The sequence below is a fragment of the Pinus tabuliformis genome, chromosome 9, assembly GCF_031772625.1.
Source record: "Pinus tabuliformis cultivar Carrire ecotype Pingquan chromosome 9, CPIR1, whole genome shotgun sequence".
Taxonomy (NCBI): domain Eukaryota; kingdom Viridiplantae; phylum Streptophyta; class Pinopsida; order Pinales; family Pinaceae; genus Pinus; species Pinus tabuliformis.
This window is the reverse complement of record NC_142307.1, coordinates 958,523,356-958,538,252: the sequence shown is the minus strand read 5'-3', so window position 1 is coordinate 958,538,252 and position 14,897 is coordinate 958,523,356. Positions and strand designations below refer to the sequence as shown.

Genomic DNA, 14,897 nt, shown 5'->3' with positions numbered 1-14,897 from the left:
TAACCTTTGCTTTGTCAATAGTTACTGTGATATCCATGCTACAACAACAATCCTTGAGAATTCTTAGTTGTTTGTCGAGATTAGAGGGGCACATCAGCAGAAGAACAATAGCATTAACATAAAGAAGGATGACCATGATTCAAGCTAAAGTAGTGTCAACACAACTTGCTTATTGTTGGCATCCCTTTGATTTGACTATATAAATGCCTAGAAAAGTAAGAGAGTTGAAACATCCTTGCTTAACTCCGATATCACATTTAATATCTTCCAACTAAGTCTTAGTGTTTGTAAACTTAACAATAACATTATTATACAACTTTATTATGACAATTCTCCATTATTATGAAATCTTTAATTCTTCTAATGTATTCTAAAATATAAATTCTAGGCATTCTATCAAATTCTTTGCTAAAACGAGCAAAGTAATGCAAGAAATTGACTTTATTACTATGGCATTCATGTGTGATATCTTAACCTATTTACCCTTTTTTTTAACCATATGCTAATCTTCTTTTCAACCATAATCACATATATTTTTGCTTTAAAAAAGCTTATCATAATAACCCTATAGCTAAGAAGATTGTTTTCGTCTTTACTTTTAAAATCTGAAACAACAACCATACAAATCCGAAACGATAAAAGTTTGAATCCATAATTTAGAGAAAATCTATAACAAATATAATTTTATGCATATAACTTATATCATAAGTAGATTTGATAATTTAATGCAATTGAACCCAAGCCTCTGGAAATTTGAGAACACTGTCAAGAATGGGATTCGAACCCATGCAAGTCTCTGAAAATCGGAGAACGCTCTTGACTTTGTTAATATAGACGGTGTAGCAGCAAATATTAACGATAATTGGAAGGGTGGTGGATATTGTAGTCTCTCATCTCAGCAAATATTAAGCATAATTAGGAGGGTGGTGGATATTGTAGTCTCTCATCTCAATTCAAGAAAACCAGGTTGCTTCCCTTACCTTCAGTGCAACCAAAGGAGACTAAACTCATTGGTATTTAAAAACTCATCAATATATTTTTGAAACTGGAGATCATAGCTTTAACTTAACTATAAATTATTATTTTAATCAATATGTGTTTGACAAATGGTCGTTGTAGTATAGTGGTGAGTATTCCCGCCTGTCACCCGGGTGACCCGGGTTCGATCCCCGGCAACGGCGGTTTTGGTTTTCCTGGGTTTTTCAAATAACAGGGTCAACAGTGTTTTTATGAAGAATAATGTGATCGGATAAAATGGACATGCCGGGCCCGATCCCCAGCAATGGCGATTTAGGGTTTCACAGATAACACGGTCACCAATAAAAGACACTTACTTTTATTTACGGAAGTGTGAATGGAATATCGGAGTTCGATTCCTGGCATCGGCGATTTTGGTTATCAGATAACACGGTCACCAAACTTTTTTGAATGGCTTCATTTCCTTCCTCTTTTGAATCTTTTTCTCAAATCCTTTTGATTTTCTAGGACTTCAAATCTATGATTGGTTGGATTGGGCTGAGACCTTTTACATTGTTGCTTCTTGTGCCTTTTAAAACTTGTTTAAATGTTTCTTGTTTATTATTGTTGTGAGGGATGGAGCTTGTTGTTTAAATGTTTCTTGTTTATTATTGTTGTGAGGGATGGAGCTTGTTTAGAGGGTTGAAATTCTTCTATATTTAGGCAACTCTTTATGAAGTGGTTATATTTATGACAACAATTGTGCTTGAAAGAAATATGGTTGTAATCTAGTGCCTAGATGTGACTCCATTCTTCTTTATTGAGTTGAATTGCTTATGAGAGCCTTTTTCTAAATTCAGTTCCGCACAAAAACATAAAGTTGTAGTCTAACGATTGTTTTTCCCTTAAAGTTATGGAATTTCCGGCTATATTTTGAAACATAGGGTAAGGATTTTTTTAAATCTAACTAAAAGTTGTCAAACTTCATAATTTTAGGTGCCTTAGAGGTTTTTGATGGTGCTGAATCTATTTCCGCCATCAAAAGCATGATTCAAACACTACATCTACAAGTTTTTTGAAAATTTTTAATGGATTCCAACCACTTTTAGCTTTCCCAGCAATTCTTTCACCTCCGTAAATGACTTCAAATACAAATCCAAAATTAATCAATGTAGCAACCCAATTCACCCCCAATAATTTTGAGAGTAACTTCATCCCAAAAGATAACAATGAAAATGTGAAATCCTAGCCCATAGTGGCAATTGAAATTTCATATTTAGATGAAAATCAAAAGTCCAGTGAGACCTAAGCCAATTATTTTTGCCCCTTATCCAAACTTTTCGATCGCTGGATCATAGGCTTGTAAATTATTTTATTAATGCTTGTTAATGCATCATATTGCCTTTCACAGAGCCGGATAAAAGAAGTCGTCGTCGTATAATGGTGAGTGAGTCTTACCGCCTGTTCGATTTCCCGGCAAAGGCGATATTAATTTTACTAGGTAATACCCACACATTCTCAACACAAATTTTGCCACTCCGCATCCAGTAATTCTGCTTTTCGCTGAAGTACGGCTCACTAAATAAATGATCTGCGTCTTCATATAATTTATACTACTCGCAGAAAATAGAAACGCTTCGATTGCTAACGCCATGGGGATGTAGCTCAGATGGTAGAGCGCTCGCTTAGCATGCGAGAGGTACGGGGATCGATACCCCGCATCTCCAAGAGAATTCTGCGAGCCCACTTATTGAATTGCAAAACTAAATCGTAACTTCAATCTGAAACTGCATGAATCGAGCTACGGTTACCCTCAATTGCCTATGTTGCCTTATAGTTTCTATAATCTATTTGTGTGATTTTCATTAAACTATGTGTGAGGATCTTAAGTTTAGCCATATTTTTGTGATTTTCATTCAACTGTGTGAGATGATATTGTTCATTCACCCATGTGTGTGATTTTCATTCAGCCATGTGTGAGGATCTTGTGAGGTTCTTGATCTTTATTTAACTATATGTGAGGAGGACATTCATCTAACTTTACAATGAGATATGTGCCTTTTTCTTAGTTAGTTATATATGTGATCTCCATTCAGTTATGTGTGAGGATCTTAGCTATATGTGTGATCTCCATTCAGTTATGTGTGAGGATCTTAGCTATATGTGTGATCTCCATTCAGTTATGTGTGAGGATCTTAGCTATATGTGTGATCTCCACTCAGCTGTGTGTGAGGATGTTAGCTATATGTGTGATCTCCACTCAGTGGTGCAGGATGTTAGCTATATGTGTGATCTCCACTCAGCTGTGTGTGAGGATCTTAGCTATATGTGTGATTTGCATTCAACTTATTCAACTGTGTGATGAGGATCTTCATTTAGCTTATTTAGGATCTTCATTTAACTTTACAATGAGCTATGTGCCTTTTTAAGTTGGCTCTATGTGCCCTGTGTGAGGATCTTAGCTATATGTGTGATTTGCATTCAACTTATTCAACTGTGTGATGAGGATCTTCATTTAGCTTATTTAGGATCTTCATTTAACTTTACAATGAGCTATGTGCCTTTTTAAGTTGGCTCTATGTGCCCTCTTTCATTACAATATTTAGCTGTGTGAGGAACTTAGCTATATGTCTGGTCTTTATTCAACTTATTCAACTATATGTGAGGATCTTCATTAAACTTTACAATGAGCTATGTGCCTTTTTAAGTTAGCTATATGTGTGAAGATCTTTATTCAACCTTGCAACAAGCCATGTGCCCTCTTAAGTTAGCCACATGTTTGAGGATCTTCTTTAGCATTACAACGAGCTATGTGCCCTTTTAAGTCAACTATATGTGTGAACATCTTCAATCAATCTTGCAAGTTAGCTATATGTGTGAAGATATTCAATCAGTGTTGCAACCTTACAAGGAAACGTGTGCTCTCTCTTAAGTTAGCTATATAACAATTCATGTGCCTCTTTAAGTTAGCTTGTGTGGAGATCTTCAATCAGTCTTGCAAGTTAGCTATATGTGTGAAGCTCTTCAATCAATCTTGCAACCTTACAAGGAGCCCTGTGCTCTCTCTTAAGTTAGCTATATAATGACCCATGTTCCTTTTTAAGTTAGCTATATGCGTGAAAATATTCATTCAATCATTCAGTTAGCTATATGTGTGAAGAGGCGCCCTCTTAAGTTACCTATATGTGTGAAAATCGTCATTCAATCATTAAGTTAGTTGTATGTGTGAAGATGTGCCCTCTTAAGTTAGCTATATGTGTGAAAATCTTCATTCAGTCATTAAGTCAACTATATGTGTGAGGATGTACCCTCTTAAGTTTCCTGTATGTGTGAAAATCTTCATTCAATCATGGTATCTCTCTAAAGTTAGCTATATGTGTGAAAATCTTCATGCAATCATTAAGTCGTCTACATGTGTGAAAATTATCATTCAATCATTAAGTTAGCTATATGTGTGAAGATGTTCATTTAATCATGGTATGACACTCATTATTAATGACAATACTAGACATGTTTTTCAATGACAATCCTCTCCATGTTTTTAAAGGTGTTTTGATTAGTCCCATGTTTTTAAAGGTGCCTTGATTGGTGAAATGATCAACAATAGGATTGTTTTCCCATATGACGTGATAAACGTTGACCTTTGCAATTGAACTTTTAACTTGTCGAATCCTTTCTATCACTAAGGAAAAATCATAAATTGAGAGGAGTAGTTTCTAAAACCATGTTCCTTATGTAATTTTTGGAGTCCATCACTTCTGCACTGCTCACTAGTAGTGCCTTAGTCCATCAAGGCCACTACACATTGATACTCCAGGAGTGATACCACCTAACACTGTTGCATGTCACTTATGTTGCATGTACACCGACTCATAAATATTCTCTCCAGGTTGGCCAATTCCCGAGCTCCAATCTGCCTTCTCATAGCCTCTTTTGTTCATCAAAGAGCTACTCATAAGGTCACAAACTTCACCCAATCTTCATCTATCTTCGTCACTTCAAGATTGCTAGTCTAGGACTACTTTGGGTAGCCAACATGCCGCGCTCCACTAGACCTATGGTACCCAATACTTCACTATCGGTTCTGCTCCTAGGATGGACTCTTCGCCTCCTCGAAAAGTCCTCCACGTGAAACCAACAAGCTACACAATCAATCTGATCCAAACTTGGTCACTTCTTGACCCAACACACATCAACCTTTTGCTCCAAGTCTGCTATCCCATGCTGCCCTTAACTGTCACTGGTTAGGGCTTCTTTAATAGGATGCTACAACCCTTAACCGACCCCTAAACAACCCTTAAAAAACGCCAATACATTGTGGCATCCACTTAGAAGATCCCTCCTCTACCACGTTGTTGTTGTAGGCTAAAACCAACCCCTTAAACCCTCCTCCGCACACCCTATTGTGGTGTTATTGCCTTCAACCTAACACACAACAAGTTTGTAGCTAACGATCAACACTATTAGGTAGATTTTGTCCCCAAGAGTTGCTCCAAAACGGACTTGTGAGGAGGCTCTTCAACTCGGCCTAGCCTCTGGCACCCTTGGCCTCCACTAGAACAATTTCAAACCCAAAGGCAATTCTCCCACTTCGTTGTTTTGCCTCCTTCTTTGTTGCGGCTAGGGCTCATAAATGTCCTCCTCAACGAGTTCCTCTTTGATGTATAATGTGTTGCACAATGGATGCCTTAATGACTCCAATTTCACCCTTTATTTATACACCAATAAAGGGGCTCCACGAATTCATGAAGAGACACATCTATTGGATAATTTTACTTCAAGTCTACATGACTTGAATATCAATAATTATTTGTCAACTTCAAAAATTAATTTCTCCACTTCTACAACTCAGAGTTCAAGAATTCTCGAAGTGTTGGATTATCCTTTCTGCCCTCTATCATCTCATGTCATCACATGCAGAAATGTGCTTCCAGAATTTCCACAAACATGATTGGGTGCAAAACCCCATCCTTGGATTCCAAGCCCACAAGTGACCCTTATGGCGGTTTTCCCTCCAAACCCTGAACCCTAGGGCTTGGAGTACCTCCCAAGCCACACAAATCAACACTCCCTTTTAGCGAGGGAGGTAGTTCCAAGACTAGGAAGTATACTGTCATCATCATCACTGTTCACAACACTTGCCCAACTCTTGGTGCTCACAATCACATCAATCCCTATATGGTGAACTACGCCCTTCTTGGAAGTGTCATTGTCACTGGAAGCATCCTTCTTCTTCTTCTTCTCCTATATCGCTTTCCAATCTCTCCATGATTCCTTCTTGGTAGTTGTAGGAGCAACCTTTCTCCCCACTAACCACGCACTCTTCTTGGGCTAGAAATTCTCCCTCTGAACTTGAAAGCTCCCTCTCGAACTCGACTCCCTCTTAGTCTCTGGAACCTGGGCCTTCTTCTCTGGAAAGTGTACCTTCTTCTCAGGAACCTATACCTGCTCCTCTGAAGCCTGCACCTGCACCTACACCTGCTCCTACTTCTCTGGAACTTGCACTGGCTCCACCTGCTTCTTTCCATGATCCACAGGCTTGCCCGTCAACCTGTAGAGACCATGCTCTCTAACTTCAAGTACAATCCCATCAGACTTAGATCCTCTAGGCCCAAGTCTTGCCTTCCCATCATGGAACAAGACGTCAAACCCCTTCCTCTTGATCATCGAGACGGAAGTCACGTAATATCTGAGTCTTGGTACAAACAATACATCCTAGACTTGCATCACATGTCCTATCTCCATCCTGAATGGCACAACTCTCGATCCTCGGATCTCCAACTGACTCTTGTCACCCAACACCATGTGCAACTTCGAGTCCCATTTAGCTAGTCTCAAAAACCTCTTGTGACCATGTCATATGCTTCGTCACACCATTGTCGCCATACCACCCATCCTCATTGATAGTACCCTGCGAGAAATGAGAAATCATAGCAAAGCTCTCCTCTTCCAATCTCCTTGTGAGATCATCTATCTCAACTGAAGTGGCAACACCGGCAACCTGTTTTCCTTTCCTCTTTTCATCATCTCCCTTCTTCTTCATTGGACATCTCGGCGAATAATGAACTATCTCGCCACAGTTGAAACACTTGAATTTACTCAAGTCCTTTTGCTTACCCTTCAAGTCTAGGAACATGTTGATATTTTAACAAATTGAGCCAAACCTAAGAGGAATATGCTTAAAGATATTTGCATATTTTATTGTGATTGTGATTGTGATTGGGCTTTAGAAGGAAAAGTCCACTTGTATATATGGCTAGATTAAGGAGATATGGAAAAGTATCTTATAAGTTTTCTAATGGTGCTTCATCCTTTAGGGTACGTGGGGTATGTGATAGGGGAGAATTTATAATAATGAAGCATGGGCATTATTTTCATTTCAATTGGTACAGTGGAGTATGAATAAACAACGAGCCAGAGTTGATGATTCTTTGGAGTGTCGTATATTCTATTTGAAGTGGCTAGGGATTGAAGAGATCGATGTATTCCAGGATTCTAAAGTGATAATTGAATGAGAACAGAGAAGATCAAACTTTGAATCGTCTTACCTCACAAATTGGATGCATCACATTAGATAGTTGATCAAGGCTTTCAAGTGGATTTCTTTTCTACATATTTTTAGAGTGCATATGGGTTGTCTAAAGATGGATGTAGCAGTGATCCTAGCAAGATAAAGTATACAAATTTTGCAGAAGATGATTTTCAACACTAGGGGGTCATTAAATTCTGAAGCTTGTAATCGTCTTTCTCATCTTTTTGTTGTTTTGGACAGGTTTTATGGATATATGCATTTCCTATAGTAATATTTTTGTTTTTATTGTATTGTCCCTTGTATGAGCAAAAAAGGACAAGATCAATAGAAGAATCCTTTAAATGTAATTGTTAGTTGAAACAAGTGGAAAGCAATAGAATATGAAGGAGGGACCTTAAGGGAAAATGGTCATGTGTAGAGTTTTGAAGGATAACAATGGAATCTCGAATGTAAGGGAATGAGAAAAATATGTGACAATGTAACTGCTTTTCTTTAATGAAAGTACTTGAGTTTTTTATTTTTAAAAAAATGCACTAGTCTTAGGTAAATTGAAGATGGTTGTTGTTGAGAAAGGGAAAAAAGTTACCAATCCACCATGGTTAGCGAAAAAAAGGGAAAATCACTTAGCCGAAATGGGAGAAACATAGTTGCAAAGTTCACAATGACTAAAACAACCTATAAACTCTACACCACTTTATCTATGCTAAGAGAATTTTTTTCAATATTTGTTATGTTATTTCATGAATTCAATTTATATATGTATATTCTTTATTGAAATGGTTAGTTGAATAAAAGAACAATTTTATTTACTATGCTTAAATTTTTTTAGAGAAGTTTTCCTAGATATCCTTGGTTTTGATGAGTTAGAAGGTTAAGAAAGCTTGTATTGTTACAAATAATTTGAAATTGAGATTTAATGTGAGTGTACCTTAAGAGAATTTAAGATAAACTAACTTTCATCCTCCATTTTCTTAGTATTGTAAGGATAACATATTCTTTCATCCCAATGCTTGCTTTCACTAAGGAGCTTGAGAGAATTTCGTACTTATTTTAGTGATATTGATTTTATTCTTTACATTAGTTAAAATATAAAGATAATTTAGTCCTTCTAAATTGGGATTAATGACTTCTTTATAAAATCTTAAGTTTCTCTTACCCTCTATTTCTTTCTCACACCACAATTTCTCCTCAAATTTACCTGTAATAGTATTTTTAATGATATTAATATCTATAAAGTGACATCCTCCTCTATTCCCCAATGGTTTAACCAAAACTTGTCATGTTAATGCCAAATCCTCTTGAGTTACAAGTGACTTTGATTAACGTTTGAAGCAATCTTAAGAAGTCTCTTCTCTTTCATGCTAGTTATCATGTGCATGTACATTACGTACCTAGTCATATCTATACTCTCAATGGGGAAAATAGTTGCTTTTATGAGAAGGATATGATAGGGTGTATTACTTCTAATTTTAAGACTATAAATTATAATATGCTTCTGGATTCACTTGATCTTTCTCCATGGTTATCTCAAGATGTTATAATCCTAAACTTCACATCCATATAAAATAATAGGAATGACCATAATATCAAATAAGTGCTTTCCCAAAAAATAGAAGTAGACTAATTGACAATGATTTTGAAGACGAAAATAAGTTTTCATAATCCTTGAGAATTCTTAGTTGCATATTGGGACCAGAGTGATACTTCACCATAAGAACAATATCATTGACATAAAGAAAGGGGATGGCTATTCAAGCTAAAGTAGTATCATCACAACCTCGTACTTCCAAACACGCTTTTAACTTGTCTATATGAATGCCCAAAGGGGTTGGAGACATTCTTGCTTAACTCCCATATTACAATTAAAATCTTCCAACCAACAAACTCTGTGTTTTCAAAGTTAGCAATAACATTTTCACACAACCTTATTGTGGTAGCTCTCAATTATAACATAACCCTTAACTCTTCTAATCTATTTCAAAGATTAATTCTAGATTGTATGTTAAGTTATTTGTTAAAATGAATGAAATAATACTAAAGATTAGTTTTATTGTTATGTCATTTATATGTAATGATCCTAAACATAAGTAGGTGATCTGAAGTAGAATGAGAGCTTCTAACCAATCTAGCATTTAACCCTTTTCCTAAAACTTTTAACCATATCCTAAGATTGCTTTTCAAAAATAATCCACCATAAATTGGCTATTATAGATGAGAACTTATCGTAGTAATCTTATAACTAGAAGGATTGTTATTGTTTTCAATAGTTGATCTTTGTAGCAGAGTGGTGAGTATTTTCTCCTGCTATACAGGTCAATAAGGTTTGATAACTTGGAGTGGTATTGTTAATTTTCCCAAATAACAATTTCATATTACATCCATGAGTTCAGGTTCAATCCCTAGCAACGACGATATTAGCTTTAACCGATAGAACAGTCATAATGCATCCATAATTTTTTTCAAGTCACACTTAATATTTCTGTCATCCTTTCTAGATCACACTAGCCAAATTGTTCAAGAAAAAGTTTGAAATTTTCATATGGAGGACCTTACTATTAAATGCCTATAGAGTCTATTGTGACCAAAACTTCAACAACTGTGGTTGAAACTAATGAACTAGATGACTAGAAGGACAACTTTCTAATAAACTTGTAAACATTCTTCTTAATAAAAAAAATCAACAATTATCCTTTGATTAAGGCTATGGAGCAAAAATTCCTAAAAACCTTATTTTAGGTTAGGATCATGTTATAGTACAAATTCATTAGTATAACAAAGGGGACCTTATGAATTTTTTTTGATAGGTAGCTCAGATTGAAGCCCCCACCAAGGCATTGGCCCTCTATCGTGAAGCATGAGTTCAATTCTCCATAGATCCATTAGGAATAATGTAAAATGTTTTGAATAAAAAATCCAAACATTTAAAAATTAGTTGTGTGAGAAGAAAGAATTTTTAAGAAAAAATATTCTAAATCTAATTATGCAAGAAAGGAGCACATTAATATTGCGAAGTACCTGTGTTTATAAAGACGAAGGACCAAGGGGATGAATGATGAGGAACAAAGGTACATCCAACAACTTAAGTGCTTTTATGAAGAAGAAAAAAGGTAAGGTATATTAGCGAAGAGCATAAATATTGTTTAATACTTCTCCACGAAAAAACAATTGAAATATACATCTACTAGAAATTGCACTAGATGTTGCAAAGGAAACGCCGTAATGTGAAAACAAATGGGGAAAGAGCATAGATGAACACAAATGTCATATGTTAAAATTTGAGTGAGAGAGTAAAGTGAACTCCTCTTTCGCTATCCTATTGATTTGAGTTGCAATATGTCAATTGAGGGAATTCTCAACAAATTCAACATTGTACTTGCAATTTGTCAATGTGTTTTTGCTTCACCTGATACCTTCTATTTTATACCTTGTACATCCTCTCCCATGAATACTCCTACTAACTATTATTGCTTTCTCTTTGCTGAATTTTCATACAAATGTACCAATTCAAATATTTAGGATGTCACAGTGATATCATCTACTACCACTTTCTTTTTGTCTACAATTCTCTTCAAAAGGTTTTGAGAATAACTAACAAACCAGAGTAACAACAACCTATTTTGGCTTTCAAGTTTTCCTTCACCAACTTCAAGATTTCCAACTGACTTAACCTCAAACTTTAACAAACAACATAGAGAGTGATATTCTATTTTCTCCTCTAGTGTACATTGTAGTGTTGGATCACAACTTGTACCTAATCCTTTTTCTAACTCTAAATGTGTAAATGTGTGTGTCGTTGAACATTATCAACAAATCCCTTAACACTACTCTTTCAATGTTTTAATCTGCATTTCTCTTCACTTTAATTCTTATGCATTAGATTGCTTACCCCTATTTTATTTAACCATTGTTTGGTTTACCTTAGTCTAATAATATCACATAGATAATCAAGGTGGTATCTAAGAACATCGCTTTGGAAAGGCCATACCTGCTAGGAGAATATAGTGAATATGGAGGTTGGTTAGTTGTACAAGCCTTTGGCAAGAAGTGGTTAAACAAAACCAACTATTAATAGAGTATTGAATCAGGCATAGGAATATACCTACTACAAATTCTTCTATTATCTAAAGAGATTTAGTTCATCTAAAGGGCTTTGGTTTTGGTTTATACCCTTTTAGGGAACTAGCTAGCTTGGCAATTTGGAAATATATGGTTGGTGAATGTAGGTATGGATCTTGATTCATATTTATAATTTCTGATAATCTAACTTAAATATATGTAAAAGCATTTATCTATTTATAGCTATCTACATTTTCTTTTTTTTCCCTTAAGGAAAAAGTTGTAATTTCTATTAATAATAGGAAATTACATTCTATAGATGCTAGTCGCATATTCATATGAGGTCAGTGACCTGTCTGTATATACAAAAAATAAACTGAGAGTGCTGGATCTCCACGCAGGGAGTCATATAATTGACTGTTTTCTGAACCCAAGTTTTTACAAAAATATTGCTCTGTATAATGGGTACTGCTATAGGTCGTGCATAAACTTAAAAATATACAATATATGTTCATGTGTCAAAATTTGTCAAAAATGGCCATGACTGTTTTGGGCGGGTCAATGACCCGTTCTATTGAGGTCGTCAAAAGGCCTGTGATAATATTGATGGAAGGTTCCATCAATCTGCTCCTGTATCAGCCATTGATCTAGATGGCTATGCGCCGCTTCTTTGGAAAGTTGGTCCGCTTCAGTATTTTGTTCCCTGTATATATGACGACAGACAAAGGTTTCAAAAGATGATGTCAGTCTTTTTGCTTCATCCAGTATGTTTCTCAAAGAATATGCATGACAATGAGATGCAGAATTTAGCCAATTGCAAACAATCTGTGAATCTCCAAACAATTGCAGGTGTCTGCAGTGCTTTTGGTGAGCAAAATGAATGATGTGCTTTGCGGTGCATAATTCGGCGAAATTATTTGTGCCATTTCCAAGTTTGATCTGTATTTTGAAGCAGTGTGATTCATTGATGTATAATACAGCACCACCACCACAGCCCGCATCCTGTGCGGAACCATCGAAGAAGGCCCAGGGCTTTGTCTTATCAATAGCAATGGGATTAATAGTGCGGGGTGGGGGGTTGGATACAGTATCTGGTATAAGATTGTAGTCTGCAATGGCATGATTTAGGATTGTAGGCCAGTGGGGAGCTATGTTGTTGAATATGATATGGTTCCGAGCTATCCAAATAGCTCTACACACGATGAGAGGCATGTTAGTGATCTTTCCTGAGTGTGCTTGAATCCAAGAGCTCCAAGCCTCCTGTACGTTCGCGCCCTGCCACACTGTGAGGAAGGTATAATGTGATGATATTCTGTGCCAGAACTCTCTAGTGACTGTACAGTGGAGGAATAGGTGATCCGTGCTCTCCTCTTCGCTACAGCAGAGGTGACATCTGTAAGGCCCGTGGTAAGATCTTTTCATGAGATTTTTCCCTGTGGGGATCTTGTCGAATAAGATGTTCCACATTAATAGACGGCAGCGGGGGGCAGCTTGTAGCTTCCATAAATTTTTCCAGTGAGGGAGGATATTCGGGGGCATATGTGGCTCCATTAGTTTCAGGTACCCCATTTTGGGGGTGTACATTCCATGTTTTGAATAGGCCCAAATGAGCTCGTCCGGTCCCTCAGTCAACCTAATGTGTGCCTGGGTGAGAGTATCTACATTTTCTTAATTAAAATTGTGTATATTTTTTTATTATTTAATTTTAAAAACGCATTAAAAACAATTTCAAGTACCAACAATTTTCTTTATCTTGTACGCAACACTTGCCATTCTATTGAGATCTTCAAGTAAAGCATAAGAAGAATTTCAAATAAAAATTTCAGGTTTGGGATGTGACAACGAGAAACATAAAAACATAGGACAAGTGCATATAAATTGTAGAGTCAAGAAATTCTAATAACAACCTTTGCCCCTCTAGAGTTATACCAATCGATGTAGTACCATGTAAAACTGAATGAGTCGAGCAATCCTTACAATACCATCCAACGCTGAAGCTTTATAGAGTTGTAGTCATGCATGTACATGCACCAACTCATTTTGAAAGACCAAGAACATCTATTCAGAATCATACATCATTAGCTTGTGATAGATGAACACAATCTTGGACTATGCCAGCTCTGCCCATAAGTCTTGACCCTGCAACATTCAAAAGCCCATTCCTCCACACATGTATGTCTATCATTTCAAACCTTTAAGCACTATTGTTGTTACATATAGATGAACAAAATCTTGGACTATGCCACCTCCGCCCATAAGTCTTGACCCTGCAACATTCAAAAGCCCATTCCTCCACACATGTATGTCTATAATTTCAAACCTTTAAGCATTATTGTTGTTACATATATTTTGTTACTGCAAATTCTTCTTGTGTGAGGTGCATTACTACAATTCTTAATTTTTTTTAGGAGAAAGGAGAGTATGAATGTCGACTGAAATTATAAATATTTTGATCATATAAATTGATTTTGTTAAATAATAGTATCATTAAATTCCCTTCACTTAAAATTTATTGTTTAAAACACACACACATATATGTAAATTTATAATTTATAATTAAGTAAAGCATTAATTTAGTGTTTAAGAATCCCAATTCTTTGTTTATTGGATAAGGAATCACTTTTAGTATTTTTTATACGAGTTGTCTTTAGTGAGACTTTTTGGAAGCTTTTCTAGTGGGTTTTTCCAGTCTAATTTCTTTAAAATATGGCAGGAATTTAATGAAATCACAAGCTTGATGGGTAACCCCCGCACAATCGAAGTGCCCTAGGGGTTTTTCAATGTGCTGAATCCATATATACAATAAAAAAACTAGTTTAAATAACACAAATCAACATTTCACCTCAAATTTCACCAAAAAGTCTAAAAGGTTGCACTAAAGACAACTCCATTTTTATATTCATCCTCTCTCTTCACATATTTATGGGGAATTAGAAATGGAAATGAAACACTTCTAAGTAACTCCAGAATAATTTTGGGAACTTGAAAGTTTTTTAAAGCTTCAATTCCAAGGAATGAAAGTTTGATACACACTATAAATAAATATTATTTTTTAATATTATCAAATTAAAATGTAAATATTTTTAATAACTTATTACATATATTTACTTTATTCCAATATTATTATTATATTTATTTAAAATATCACTATTAAACAATCATTAAAATAAATATAACTCTTATTCTAAAATGATAAGTTAAAAAATTTAATCATCACTTTATAGTTATGAATACACACTTTTTAATGCATATAAATATACATTTAATACATTTTCTTATTTTCTTATCATTGATTAGTTTTATGTTTTTAATTTAAATTTTATTTTTATATAATTTAATCCACTCATAATCA

General features: G+C 35.4%; 1 protein-coding gene and 1 non-coding gene across 2 annotated transcripts; one reads left to right on the top strand and one right to left on the bottom strand.

The window, feature by feature from the left end:
• Window positions 1-2,611: 2,611 nt before the first annotated feature.
• On the top strand, window positions 2,612-2,684 carry TRNAA-AGC (transfer RNA alanine (anticodon AGC)). The gene has a single exon. It is a non-coding gene; the product is annotated as a tRNA-Ala (tRNA).
• A 9,419-nt stretch (window positions 2,685-12,103) lies between these two features.
• LOC149151909 (uncharacterized) lies at window positions 12,104-13,012 on the bottom strand. Its single transcript, XM_089443312.1, has one exon. It carries the CDS (start codon window positions 13,010-13,012, stop codon window positions 12,104-12,106), a length of 909 nt encoding a protein of 302 aa, XP_089299438.1.
• Window positions 13,013-14,897: the final 1,885 nt, after the last annotated feature.